The sequence below is a fragment of the Strongylocentrotus purpuratus genome, unplaced genomic scaffold (assembly GCF_000002235.5).
Source record: "Strongylocentrotus purpuratus isolate Spur 01 unplaced genomic scaffold, Spur_5.0 spur5_scaffold_1, whole genome shotgun sequence".
In the NCBI taxonomy this organism is placed as follows: Eukaryota; Metazoa; Echinodermata; class Echinoidea; order Camarodonta; family Strongylocentrotidae; genus Strongylocentrotus; species Strongylocentrotus purpuratus.
Window position 1 is genome coordinate 5241090 of NW_022145594.1, and position 14397 is coordinate 5255486.

General features: G+C 35.8%; 1 protein-coding gene across 1 annotated transcript; it reads right to left on the bottom strand.

The window, feature by feature from the left end:
* Nucleotides 1-397: 397 nt before the first annotated feature.
* Nucleotides 398-12494, bottom strand: LOC100890046 (tyrosine-protein kinase receptor Tie-2). The gene is made up of 13 exons (XM_030978270.1): nucleotides 12491-12494; nucleotides 11101-11415; nucleotides 9312-9587; nucleotides 8970-9104; nucleotides 7599-7727; nucleotides 6623-6778; nucleotides 5502-5630; nucleotides 4196-4489; nucleotides 3373-3681; nucleotides 2839-2909; nucleotides 2021-2252; nucleotides 1276-1514; nucleotides 398-502 (listed from the first exon to the last, which is right to left on the bottom strand). Exons 1-13 carry the CDS (start codon nucleotides 12492-12494, stop codon nucleotides 398-400), a joined length of 2394 nt encoding a protein of 797 aa, XP_030834130.1.
* Nucleotides 12495-14397: the final 1903 nt, after the last annotated feature.

Consider the following 14397-nt stretch of genomic DNA (forward strand, 5'->3'; position numbering starts at 1 on the left):
ACTCAACTTTTCCAAAGGGATTCAGAAAAGCAAACGGAAAAAAGAAAAATTATGGAGATGTAAATAACACTGAAACGCTACACACTTATGTTTATATTTTCATATATGTCACGATTACATACTGACTTTAGTTTTACATGTAGCTCTTAATTACTACTAATAATGAAAATAATAATGAATTAGATTTGTGAGGCACGTAATCCTTTTAAATTCAAAAGCTTAAAGTCGCATTTGTGAGAAAAAAAGAAAGAAGTCACATTTGAGATCTGCATTATAAACTAAACGTGAGTAATATAGCACATACGAAAATGAATGAACAATTAATTAAATGCCGAATGATTTTGACCTCTACATCCTTAAAAAACGACATTACCTACAGTATTTTTAAGTATGACATTCAGAGTAGAACAAGTTTCATTCGATTCATGCTCTTACCTGAGATGGTCTTTGCATTCACTGGCTCAGACCAATGACTAGAACCAGCTCCATTGACTGTTCGGACCTGACAAACATGGAAATAAAAATATGTTGTTGCAGTAATAATGACAATACAAACATCATCTTTACACGAAACACAAAAAGGAAATGTGTAAACCTGAGTAGTCTTGTCTTCACGTAATAATGATATGGTTAATCATATCATCGAGAAAATACCAATCTACAATCATCATAAGCGTCCGCACCACAACAGTTAATATTTAATAATAATAATAATAATAATTTAAAGTCCACTCCAAATTTTATTAAGTTAAACTGAAAATGGAAATTCTTTTTGCCCAATTGATCGTGAGCCCGGCAGCCACTGATCAACGTTGCTCTATCCCTTATTGTTGAACGCCAAACAAGGTAACAAAAGCGATTTTTATGCAATATCATGCACTAAATTGGGGATTGCTTGTTAGATTAATGGCACAAATATGAAAGAGAATCAATTTTGTGATTTAATATATTTTATATATTTATATATCTCAAACACAGCTTAGGATAAGAGCTCAATCTACGATGGAAAGATTGCCCTAGAATATGAAGAGATTGACAATTCCCTGAATCGTTAGGTCTTAAAGCCTCACTGTCCTACTTGCAGCTACTCGCTCCCTCTATATAGAAAACTTCCCCAATCGGTGCCTGTTGGTCCCCCATGATCCTCTTTTTCTTATGTTAGTTGAGAGCTGAGTTAATGAGATAGCCACCTGTCAGTGACCTCGCTGTGTGGTCTAATCCCCTCTGGCCAAGTAGTAGTGACGGTCTTTAAGTATTGAGATCAAGACATCTCACCTGAACTGTATAGTTGATTTCACGGGGCAGGTTCATCACAGTATGTTCTCCATCAAATGCACCAGTAAATACTTCCTCCATCTTATAGTCACCATCAACAATGGGATCAGTTTGCTGGTAGCGGATGATATACTTCTGGATGTTACCATTGGTGTTAGATGGTAGAGGGGTAGACCAGGATACAGTGAAGGAGCTTGTAGTACTCTTCGGTATAGTCACATTGATAGGAGCAGGCGCGACTGATTAGAAGAAAATGATTTATAAAATGTCATACTGAAATACAGTACACTTATGTATTAATATTCCGGAATATCAACTACTATTGTTAGTCTCATCTAAAATATTTGTGCAATTTATTATTTCAGAAAACGAATATTAAATGAGTATAATAACAGTGACTAATTGTATACAAAGACAATCAACGTTGGAATCACAATGCAAATTTAAAAACATTAGGAAAAGGAAAAAGTACTCTTATGCCTGAAATAGTCGAGTTTGAAGTCTAGCAGAATAGATGACTCCCACTCTATCAAGATCAATTAAATTTGTAGATGAAACTGAAATTATATTGTGAAATGAACGAAAAGTAAAAAATAAAAAAAAACTCCCCCCCCCCCCAAAAAAAAATGTTCGACGAAGGTTGTGTCAAAAATATCTACAACAATATTTACTATGACAATTAACAGGCAAAGCAACTATTACCCCTAACCCAGAAGAAGAAAAAAAGCCCAAGATAAACATCAACCTTCTTCAATTGTTTTGCCGATAGTCTCACTGCTCTTGTCACCCTCCTCATCTTTATTTGATGCAGTCAATTGAATGGTATAGTCCAGATAGGTGTCTAATCCTCTTATTGTGTAGGAGCTAGTGTCACGAAAAACCAAGATAGAGTTTGAAGAAGTTGATCCAGTAGAAGCATAGTAGATCGTATAATGGGTCACTCCACTCCTGCAGTCTGCTAATTCCGAGAGGAGGTGCTGAAACATAAAAGTGCAAATACATATAACTTGCATCACAACCACATAAAAGAAGTTACTTTCATACTAATAAACAAAACTGTGAGACGTTATCATAACTTGCATACAGTTTTTCGCATTAATAAGGATGCTGCTATATCATCCTGCTTAACAAGAATCTCTTGATTACACAAATTATTTTAATATTTGCTTCCTTCTGTAAAATAAAATCAAAACTCCATTTTAAAAAGCCAACAGCTCTTACTTTCAAAAGCAAACAAAGAAATTGGTGCATTTAAATAAAACAAATTGTACACAAGATATATTCAATTAGGTCAATTGTTAAGGTACGTAAAGAAACATCGAAAAATAGAAAGTGGTGTGATGGAGTTCTTATTTGACATATCTCCAGGAAATTGTAGGTAAAATTAAAAGTTATCAAGGTTGTACGTGTCTTTACCAGCTCCATATCGTAATGGTGAGGTTTTACCTGTATGTAATTCAAATATGACTCGTTAAAGGAGAGCATTTTGTGCTCTGGACGACGATTTTCATCCAACTACATATCGCCAAGTGACCAAACAGCTATTCTTAAAACAATACATACCTCCCATGTCACCTCTAGCTCTTTAGGGTTGATGGCTGCCACTTGTAGTCCCGTTGGAGAAGCGCTCGGTTCTGAAATTTAACGTTATATAGAAGATATTAGATGGCAAGGATCTAAATTAGATGATTTAATTACATGTACATAGTAACAATTTGCATTACTACAACAAGTACTCTTCATGTGGTTTTAAATGAAATGTTCACGAGTCAAATGTGAAACTAAAATTGGACAAAGCACAGTCAAGGGCACTATTAAATTGTTGGGGGAAAAATATAGAAAAGTTAAAAAGGAGAATATATGGAATGGAAAATTTAAACAAATCTATGTACCATATTTAACTCATAAATTTAGATTAGTTAAAGAGCCTTCAATCATCAAAAAGTGCATACATATCCCAAATATATGTCGAACCATTTACTAATAATGTAATACACGTACCTATATTTGTAAATAAATGTACCGAATCAATCTGAAAAAGTTTGACAAAATAGGCATCCTCAACGTCTTGTGTATTTTCTGCAATCTAAAACTTACTTCTACAGTGAGTTATTATGCTGTTGCGAGGAGACAAAGGTCCTGTTCCACCGGTTCCTTCCCTCACTGCTGCTATACGAAACATATAACCTGTGTCGGGTGTCAGGTTAATAACAAAGGCTGATGTTTTGAGTTGGTCTACTCTCTGATCCGTTACCCAGTCACCACCATCCTTCTTTACAAAGACATTATATCCTACCAGAGGAGGATCACCTATGTCATCTCCTTCAGACCATGCATCCCATCGAAGAACTACTATAGTTGAAGTGGCGCTCGCTACAACTGGAGCTGTCGTAATGACTGGCAGCACTGTAAACAAAAAGGAAAAGAGACATAGATAGTTAATACAATTTATTGAAATAACCGTTAAAATCAATGACGGACCTATAATTGAAGTTCTTCCATCAAGTCAATATGTAAATACAATTTACCAAAGTACACAAGAACACTATAAAAAAAACTGAATCGATTCCCTGTAACCCGGCTTGTATGCATACTGAGAATGATTCTGCATATAAAGAAACTGAATTCCTGCTTTCCATTACACATTTTTCTCACATAAGTACCGTAGAGTAAAGCGCAGGGGCGGATCTACGGGGGGGGGGGGGGGTTACCCCCCCCCCTGGGCTGCCAAGTGAATATGTGATGTGCACTAACAGAATTGTCAGGAAAACATCATTTACGGGGGTTCAAGATAGCCACACACAAAATCGCATCGCCGCTTTAAGGCTCGTGGACGATGATCCATCGTCATTGGGTCACCCCCCCCCCTTCATCAAAAAACTAGACCCGCCCCTGAAGCGATATCACACGGTGTGCTCACCATAGGTTGCGCTGGTATAAGGCATACTAGGATAGCCAGTGTTTTCAACAGATAGAAAGAAAACGTATTCCCCATATTCTTGCGGATAAACACTATCAACATGAAAGACAATGGCTCGTTCTGACCCTGAGACAGTGCTTGATCTCCTGGTGATTCCTGTCCTGTTATTGGTGCTTCCAGTACGTCTGTAAAGATCAACGGAGGATGCATCGGGAAGTGGGTTACCCTCAACATAACATGTGAATTTAGATGGTTGGTATGGGTTCACTCTCACTGTAACCAATCTTGATATTCCTGTCAATAATTAAACCAGATATTAAACACCAAATTATGCTCATCAACACATAGCTAACTCTAGCCTAATTATTTTATTCAAAGTCTGCTCGCCTTTTGTCTTCCATCGACAATACTTATGGCAAACAAATCCAACATGTATACTCTGTAAAACATTGACCAATCATGATATTCATAAATAAGAGAATGAATTCAATTATACTAGAAAGAATATTCAATAACCGATAATCTTAATATTCCTGCCAAAAACCAAGCAAAAATACAAAACATTGAATACAACTTTACACGCTAAGAACAATACAAGATTAAAACCTAGTCATTTCTCAATATTAGTATTACTATCAAGAAATACATCTCAAAAACTTGTACATTTACAAACAGGTGTACCTAAACAAGGGAAGATCTTAATCTGACTATCTCGCCCCAAATCTAATTACTTAATGTAAATAAATGCAATACTCCTGGCAAGCAAGTCATTAATTCACTTCTAAAACCACTCATTATTATCAATCATGATGTTTATCCACTTGAAAAAGTTTTTTGTACAACAAAGATTATCCCATAACAGATAATATTTTGAAGGAAAAGAGGTTTAAAAAAAAAAAAATTTACATTAAACTTCTATTTAATGCATGTTTAGTGTAAATTGATTGAAATATAATTTAAACTTTATACTGAGCAAACAAAACAAAATATTTTTCGAACTTATAGGTACATGCTGAAGTGTCTGCAACAAAAAAGAATAATGATATTAATAATAATAATGGCCATTTATATTGAGCCGGTATTCGCCAGGTACTGATGCTCATGGCAATTTACAAAATAAATTAGCTTAAACTGAAGTAAAAGTACTTGCTCCACAAGCCTATGAAGCAAGATTGTGAATTACAGCAAAACATAATAAAATCTGTGCACTCATAGTTCCATATGCACTCTGAGGTTGATTTTAATCTGAAACATTTTAAGCTGAAAAAGAAAAAAACCCAGAACAAAATATGTTGGGTATAATTACTTTGGCAGTATGGTTCAATCCAGGTGTCAAGGCATTGTCCCTTGCAAAGGCCCCTCTGCGCCTCGCAAGCCTCTGGAGCACAATGACATTCCTGAAGACAATCCAAACCAAAGGTACCCCCTTCACACTCTAAAATATAATAATACAAAAGCGTAATATCACATAATAGAAACATATAATGGAAGAATAGTACTTTAACAACAATTTTAACCAGTTGGAAGCATAGCCCTGTGTACATTGTGCTAGAGCGAGTATGTTTCTATGAATCTAAATGATTACATTTACTTCTCGATTTCTTCTGATTCAATGGACTGGTTTTGACAATTTGGTTTTCACTACTGACATGATCAATCACATCAACCATCATTTAAAACTTCTCGTACTCTCTCAAATACACATTCAACATTTTGTTTAATGTCTCCCACTATTTTGACAGCCCCGCAAGTAAAAGCAGTTGGTTTAAGCCAATCAAATATGGCTTGTTTCGAACAACAATGTAATAATTATGAGAACAAATAATACACGTAGTTATATTGTGCATTTCATATACAGTATAACAAGATTCTAGACCTCTGATTGGTAAAAACTGCAGATATGCATGAGGTTATAATTGGGGCAAACAGTCTCAGTTTATGTAATTTACCTCCAAAAATAAATACGCTTTGAAGAGATTATTTTGTCAAAATATGTTTTAGGGAATCCACACAAGGAATGACTGCTTCGGGGCGATAGCACGATGTAACATCCCCTCGAGCGTATAAAAACAACCATGTCTATCATACCAGTCATTATTACTATACTATGCCCCTCAATTTCACTCGGGGCAGAGAACATTTACAATGTAACGTTGGGGAAATAGTCACCATAGTAACAATGCCCGTCAAAGAACTCGATATTTGTAGACTGGAATCCTCCTGCAGAGTATACATTATAGTAATGTATTTACTATTCGAGAACTACGTACACATATTTGGTTGATGTGACCAATGTTTATGAAATGTATTTATGAGTAATCATGGATGAACAAATGTATCATGCACACTGCACCATACTTGATGTACATAGGAAATAGGAATTGATATGGAAAATTCAACACCCTTTATTGAAAAAAGGGATTTTACCTTGGCATCTGACATGGCCACTTCGTATGTGGTATCCTAGAGCACACTTCTGCTCAGGGCACTCTCCAGTATCTTTACCACATGGTTCATCATACAAGCAATGGCATTTATCAGTGCATTGAGCCCCAAAGTAACCGTCTTCACATTCATCTGGAACTGAGGTTGATAAGAACAATATTTCAAACCACAATTTAACAGGCACCAGCAAATCATATTAGATGAAGTCCTCAAAAATTAGATTGTTTCATTACATAATTCTTTTCTTTGCGACTAGTGATTTCAAATTCAAAATCTTTTGCACTATCTACTGACTTCAATTATGACGCATAATCCTGAATTGAACCGTGCCTTCACTATATAAATTCACGTATTTAAATAAAGAATTCATCTCCTCTATCAATAGAATGAAAATGAAATGCACTGAAGGAGTTGATTTCAAGTCACAGCTTGATTTGGTTATGTCTACAAAATGAATATAATAACTTCTATTACCGCATTCCAGTAGGCGTTAATAAGGGAGTTTACAGATACAATCTGCGCATGGGCAGATAAAGGTCATTTGTACCAAAAAGGTAAAACCCACCAGAGATGAATACTGGATATGCGCTCATGAAAGTTATGTAACATTATTCATTTATGCACCAACGGTACATTCTAAGATACGCAGGTGGAAGTATTTTTTTCAAGAGGGCAAACAAAAGGTATTCATGAAGCACATCTCTAGGACTTTGGCAGTTATGCTCAAAGTGGAACATGTGTAAAAGATCTGTGGATATTTGGGGTCATTTGTACCATGTGCTATCTGTAAACTCCCTTATATAGGAGCGATCCGGTTCATATACATGTAGACATGGGTTAATAAAGAAGTATATTACAGAGCTAAAGTGTACAAGTAAAATTCTGATTTAAAAAAAAAAAAAAATTGAGGAAAGCATTTATGACATACTATTTGTTATCATTGCTGACCAGGACTTACTTTGACAGTTGTCACCAAACCAGCCAGTTTGACATCCACCTGCACATATTCCACTAAAGATGTTACATGATGAATTTGCACAGTGACATGTCTGTGAACATCCTGGACCATATGTACCAATGGAACATACTGTAAAAGAATTCGAAATACAAGATCAAGATTTACAGATACATGTACTATACATTCATCAGACAGAAATATTTTACATGCTACAACAAATTATTCTTATTAATTTATCTCCTTCTTCTTTTTCTTTTCCTTCTTCTTTTTCTTTCCATTCTTTTTTCTTTTCTTCTTCTTCTTCTTCTCATTCTTCTTTTCTTCTTCTTCTTTTACTTTTTCTTCTTTTACTTCTTCTTGTCCTTCTTGTTCTTGTTCTTGTTCTTCTTGTTCTTCTTCTTCTTCTTCGTCGTCGTCTTCTTCTAATTCTGTTGTCCAATGAGTTGTGCGTGACCTCACTCATGAATCCGGTTACATTTTGGTATGTGCTTTTGATATTTTAAGAAAAATAGAATTTCTGTGAATTGTATGACAACTTTTAAGCCTACATAACAGTTTCACTATCAGAATTTGAGCACAATTCACAAACTATCGAAAGACTTACGTGTGTTACATGCAAGACCCTGGGCACCGACGCCACATGAACATCCATAAGGATCAGGAAGGCAAAACAGATACCCATGGCATTTTGTGGGAGCATCATTGATAAATGAACATTGAAACTCGCAGTTAAATCCAAGTCGATTTCCACCGCCAGTATTACAAACTGAAAACAAATAGTTGCTCCATTGAATCAAAACATTTAATATAGACTTGCATTAAGAATAAGATTTCATGAGATTAATTGTATATATGGTTGCTTTCCTGTAATCTCCTTTGCAAATTACCGACGGTGTATAATGCTCTACACAAATAATAGTTTGTTACTACAATGATCATAAACATTCTTGTTATTTTGACATTTATTCAGATATTATTTAGACATTTTATATGGCATTGAGAATTGAGAATTGAGAAAAGGTAATCGTTTTCCCTGCTGTATCTTATTGTGTATGCATTGTTTTATAAATTTCCTTGATGTACAGTGTCTATACCTGTACATGTACAGAAAGGGTATATTTACAAAGTATTTACAAAGCTAGTTTACGTTATATAACAGACTGTTCGTAACACATGAGAGACAATACCTCATAAACAGAAGTTTGTCCGGTAGAAGAAAGACATATTTGAAATGAACATGTAAAAGAGATGTAGATTATTCTGTTCATTTTCAATGGAATAAGACAATAAATATCTTTCTCAATTTATCTATTAAGAGTTTTAAAAATATAAAAAACACCATTCTACATGAAGTTTTACAGGCCTACTTACTTTCTAAACAATTCGGTCCTTTGAAGTTGTTGGGACAGATACATAGACCAGATTTGTCATCACAGACTCCACCATTGTAGCATTTATTACAGATACCATAACACCCAGGGGGACCCCACTTACCAGCAGGGCATTCTAATATGAGATAGGGAGAGAGAAAAATAATTATGTAAATTACTTGTCACTGAAGATGACATCATAACAAAGATGAGAATAGATAAAAAGATAAGCAGGGTAAAATAAAACGCCGGGAAGTAGAAAATTGAAAAGTTTATTAAACAATAAAGTTCTCGAACGCAGAACTAAAGAATTTGAATTAAGCAGGAATAAACTAACATGTACCTCTGACAATGAGTCGGTATAGTCCTCCTCTACTTTGATGCCTCTCGTTATTATAGTAGATCTCATAGAACCCTTGGTCTGATGTCTGGATTGGGTTTGGGAAGCTGATCTGAGTCTGCCCGACAAATGATGTAAGAACCTCACTTCCATCTTTCCTCCAAGTAATCGCGTTGTCACTCACATCGGGATCATAACGTCTAGTCATGGTGATCGTCACTCCGGTGTCATTCACATTGACTGTCTTTGTAAACAATCCATCGCTTGTTATGAACTTAGCTATTAACCAAATAAACAATGTTCACTTTGATGCTTTACATATTATGTAGCACACATAGGTCACGGGATATCGTATGCTTTTATAAGACTTCGCATTCAATTAGTTTACCTAACCCTAACCCTAACCAGATAGACAGGTTAGGGTTTAATAATAATAATACATAAGATTTGTAAAGCACCAAATCCACTTGACAATCAAATGCTCAAGGCGCAACTTGTGCAAAAGATGAAATACATTATAAATAGACAAAAGTACAATAGGAAAGGTACGGACATGAAAGGTATCAACTATAAGCTAAATTTAACATATATTTCTTAAGATTATTTTTTAACACTTCACCAGAACTGCTATTTTTCAATTAGAAGTTGATATCATGAACATGTCATGATCATGAACATGGCAAACGGACTGGTGTATGTCAAAATCTGTTAGGATTTTCGTTCGACCATTCGAATGTAAATAAACAACATCAACATAATTAGGATAATCTCAGGCTCAGCTCAATACTGCTTTACATAATTATGATAACAATTTCATTTCATTTCATTTATTTATTTAAGCACGGTCACTCTCTCAGCCTATCGGTTGATTTTCAGAAAGTCCGTGACTGAATAAACAAATATACAAATTATATCACACAAAAAATCCAGTAACAAAAGATAACAAAACATAAAAATATGCAAAATAATCGAATCAAATCAACAACTAAAAATAAACAACGAAAACATGAATTATTATAATGTACACATACAAATTAACAATAATGAATAAAAGGTAAATAATTAACAGAGAGGTGTATTGTAAACCGAGAGTCTGATTGACTCTCCTCCCAAGGGTCAGCCCCCCACCCTCACCCCCCCCCCCGCTACCTAGGTGGTGACATGATGTGTTTTCTAAAAACATTTTTATTCTCTATGGATTTCAGTTCCTGTAAAATTATGTTCTAGCATTTCGCTCCTCTATAACTTAAACTCCTTATTTTATAATTCGTTTGGCCTTTAGGTAATGCACAATTATGAAAAGAGTGTCGGGTATTATACACAGGGTTGCGCTTTTCAAAGAAAATGTAACATAGGTTTTGGTGATAACAATTTCGTGCTCTTTAAGACTGAAATTTCTGAACAGAATCCTATTTAGAATCTCTAGATTCATTGACATTATACATGCGAAATATCAAGCCTTTGTGATAGTGCCATTCTCAAGCATTAATCTTCAACAGTGTGAAAGCGTCATAAGCGGAGCAATTTTATTGAATCACTCTCGGTACCTATCCTCAGTAAACAGTCTTGCAGTATGAGCTTTGCTGCTGTACGCATAATGTTTTCAAAGTAGCGCATCGTTTTCATTAGATGATAAATGCAGTATATCAGTAGATACCACACATACAATTTCATCGCCAAAGATAACCTACCTCTGTTGTTACAGAACATCGTGTTCAGTCTACATTTGGAGAATGTGTTTAAAAACAAGGAAATCCTATACTAATTATAATGATTGGGGTAATATTCTTACCATTATTTCGTTGGAAAAATGTAGTAACCCTTGTAACATCTCGATCAGATTTAGAAGCCTCACAGTAGAAAGGACCGAAACCATCTCTATCCCATCCATCTCCTGTAGGGAATCTCACCACTCTGAGGAATGGATTTCCACTTGAGTGTTGGACATCTTCTGGTGGTGATCTGTCTGTTGTTATGGGTGCTGACCGACCAAATGATAGTGAAGCATTTCTATCTGGTTCGCTGCGGTAACATTGCAACTGACAATGGCTAGATCCTAAACTGGTGTAATATCCCAAGGTCACCACTGTGATATGAACAACCTCACCTGAAATACCGAGATATATTTTCTTTTAACAGTATAAGTCTTCACTCATTTTCTTTTTCCACATGAATGTTGGATTTCAAGCCATGTAGCTAGTAAGTTATATATGTACTGTATGACAATATGACACTCAAGCTTTAAAGATAAAGACCAGTTCTGGTCATGCGATTGCATTGTGAAAGAAACGTTGTGCAATCGATCAGAAAAGGTTGATCATCTAGCTTATAAGTATTGGTGTGTACTGCAAGGTTCTGGAATCATCAAAATGATAAGAAATTTGGCGCAGTCTTGGTAAAGTTACACGCACTAGTTTTTTTAATCAAAATCTATACAATTGATAGGCCTATTACGAAGAAAGGACTGTGAGGGTAAGCCCTTTTTGGAAAAATAACGTTACAATTATGAATGGAAAATTTGATATCAACAATATCGTATATTGGATAATGCGTGCACAGATCCACCACGCAAGGTGCTCAATAATTAATGCGCTCCTGTGTACCACGGGCTAGGCTACCGATGTCGGTTCTCACAGCAGTTAAGGAACCCTATTCTACCGGTACCAACACATGGATGAAGAGTGGCAAATGTAGATTTAATGTCTTGCCAAAGGGTATTGATCCCCGACTTTCTCCTCTTCTGTCATGTTTTTAAGCCACTGGACTACGGCTGCATAGAAGCTTAATCGAAAGTTAAGTTAAGGCCGCCATTTTAATTTCCGAGTAAATATTGCTTTATCAATGTTTTCAGATGCGCATGTACTGCTGCGCCATTAAGTTAAAATGGCGCCGATGTCAGCGCATGCGCACTCTTGTAACCGTGAAAGGGTGTATTGTCTTATCACTAGAAAATAAGTACAAACAATTATAAACTTGATATAGCATTGACTTGGTCATGATCACACTAGTACGCAATCAATCTCATACCAAGATGGATGTTAAATGATGATAGCAACCTACCTTGTATCAATATCGGAAAACAGAAGAAAGGAAACAGAGTTGATAAAAACAGTGTCAGGACTTTCAACGTTGCCATCTTTCCCCAGTATTCTCCGCAATCATATATACATATATATACTCACACATATACAATTACACACATGCACACACACATCAATAATGATTTTTTTTTCTTCCCTCAACTCCGGAAACTAGGTCACATAGTTCAACGTTATAGGAAGTAAAATAATCCAGGAACTACGACATCCAATAAAAATTGCGGTCACGCCGAACATTAACATAATGGGATACAGAAATCTAAATAGACTCCAGTTATCAAAGTTTGCTTTAATTCCTTAATAATATATAGCAAATAATATTCAGACGCCGAAGACTTGTTTCTTTTTAAAGTTTCAATGATATATAGGCCTAGTACAGTGCATATAATTTAGGCCTACACTTAAATAGCATTGCATGCATACGAAACTACAACTACCTCCTATTTTACTAAAATTATAGTACAGTGCATATGTTCTTTCAGGCCTACACGTTATAGAATTGCATATATGTTGAGTAAATAAAGGTTCCCTTACAAGGCAATCCAACCCTTGTACTAAGTTCATTTGTATGAAGGCAGAAAATTATGATGAACAGATTGGCGAAATTTGAAATAAATCGGACCAGTAATAAGAAAGGTTTGGATGTTTGAAATATGAGATCACTAGGTCTATGCAAATAACTCTCTCGTGTACAAACAAGTAATTAATTTCTGTTTTTCTCCTAATTACATTCTCCCGTGGGGCACTACTCAAAGTATATCATGGATAGCGAAATGTCCTATGAAGAGAATAGAACAAATGGAAAAATTTGTCCCTACTATTACCGATACAGCCAATTTGAAGAGCCCATATCTATAGTGATTACACATATTCAAAACAAAGAATACAGAGATCGTTAGGTACATGTGATCAGTAGGCTACTACTTTTTCGAGGACACACATGTTTGTAGGAATACATCATGCCGAGAACGATCTGGAAATGTACTGTATTAGGAACAGTGGCGTACGCAGGATTTTTTCAAGGGGGGGGGGGGGGGGGGGGTTAACATTTTGAAATTTGGTCCCAAAAATTTCGCGGGGGGGGGGGGGGGGTAAGAGGACACTTTTTTTTTTTTTTTTTGTCTCGAAATTTTTAAAATTTGACATTTTGCTTCGTTGGGTGGGGGGGGGGGGGGTCACCTTTTTTAGGTGAATCGTTGGTACAATTCTTTTTTTGTTAATAATTTAAAAAAAACAAAAAAACAACACACATACAAATACCAAAGGGGGGAGGGGGTTGGGGGTTTAACCCCCCCCCCCCTGCGCACGCGCCTGATTAGGAAGGACCTAATTTCCAGTGAAACATTAATCTGTACCAGTGTTAACATGGTTGTCATGGAGCTAATTTTGCCAAGCAATAAAAAAACATACAGGGTAAAACAAAAGCAGTATACAAAGTTTCACACAATTACAAACATAGATAAACACAGAAATACACAGAATTAATTTACAAACATGAATAATACAAAGGAAATTGCTAATGCTGGTAGCAGCCAGAAAGGAGGTGGTCCTTGTATGCGGCTGACCAATATTAATCAAATATAAAAAAGTTAAGCTCTAATAATCAAGACCAGACATATGTAATTTTACAAAGATATTGTGCTGCACAAAGCAATCCTTCCGTAAATTGGTGCCTATTGTTTTGTGCAAAATTGCAATCGTGGCAAACGAGCTCCTGTCACATGTACATACACGCGTACGCGCACGCACACACACATACACAGTCGTCGTGATACCAATAGAGGACATCCCTATCCCTCTCTCTCTCTTTCACTCTCTCTCTCTCTCCCCATATCTCTCTCTCTCTCTATCTCTCCTCCTCTGTCCCTTATTCTCTCTCTCTTCCAAATTCATTTGTGTTAATTTCTCTCGTTTTCTCTTTTTTTCTCATAATCTATCCTCTCTCTCCCTGTTGCAATGTAATGAGTCTGATTGTAAGTAAAACCTGATAG

Bases quoted from the DNA above. Each gene is read 5' to 3' on its own strand.
- LOC100890046 (XM_030978270.1), bottom strand. The intron at 9,588-11,100 runs GTAAGAATATTA...TTTGGTTAATAG, and splicing joins ATTTTTCCAACGAAATAATG to CTAAGTTCATAACAAGCGAT. The intron at 3,682-4,195 runs GTGAGCACACCG...TTTTGTTTACAG, and splicing joins TTATACCAGCGCAACCTATG to TGCTGCCAGTCATTACGACA.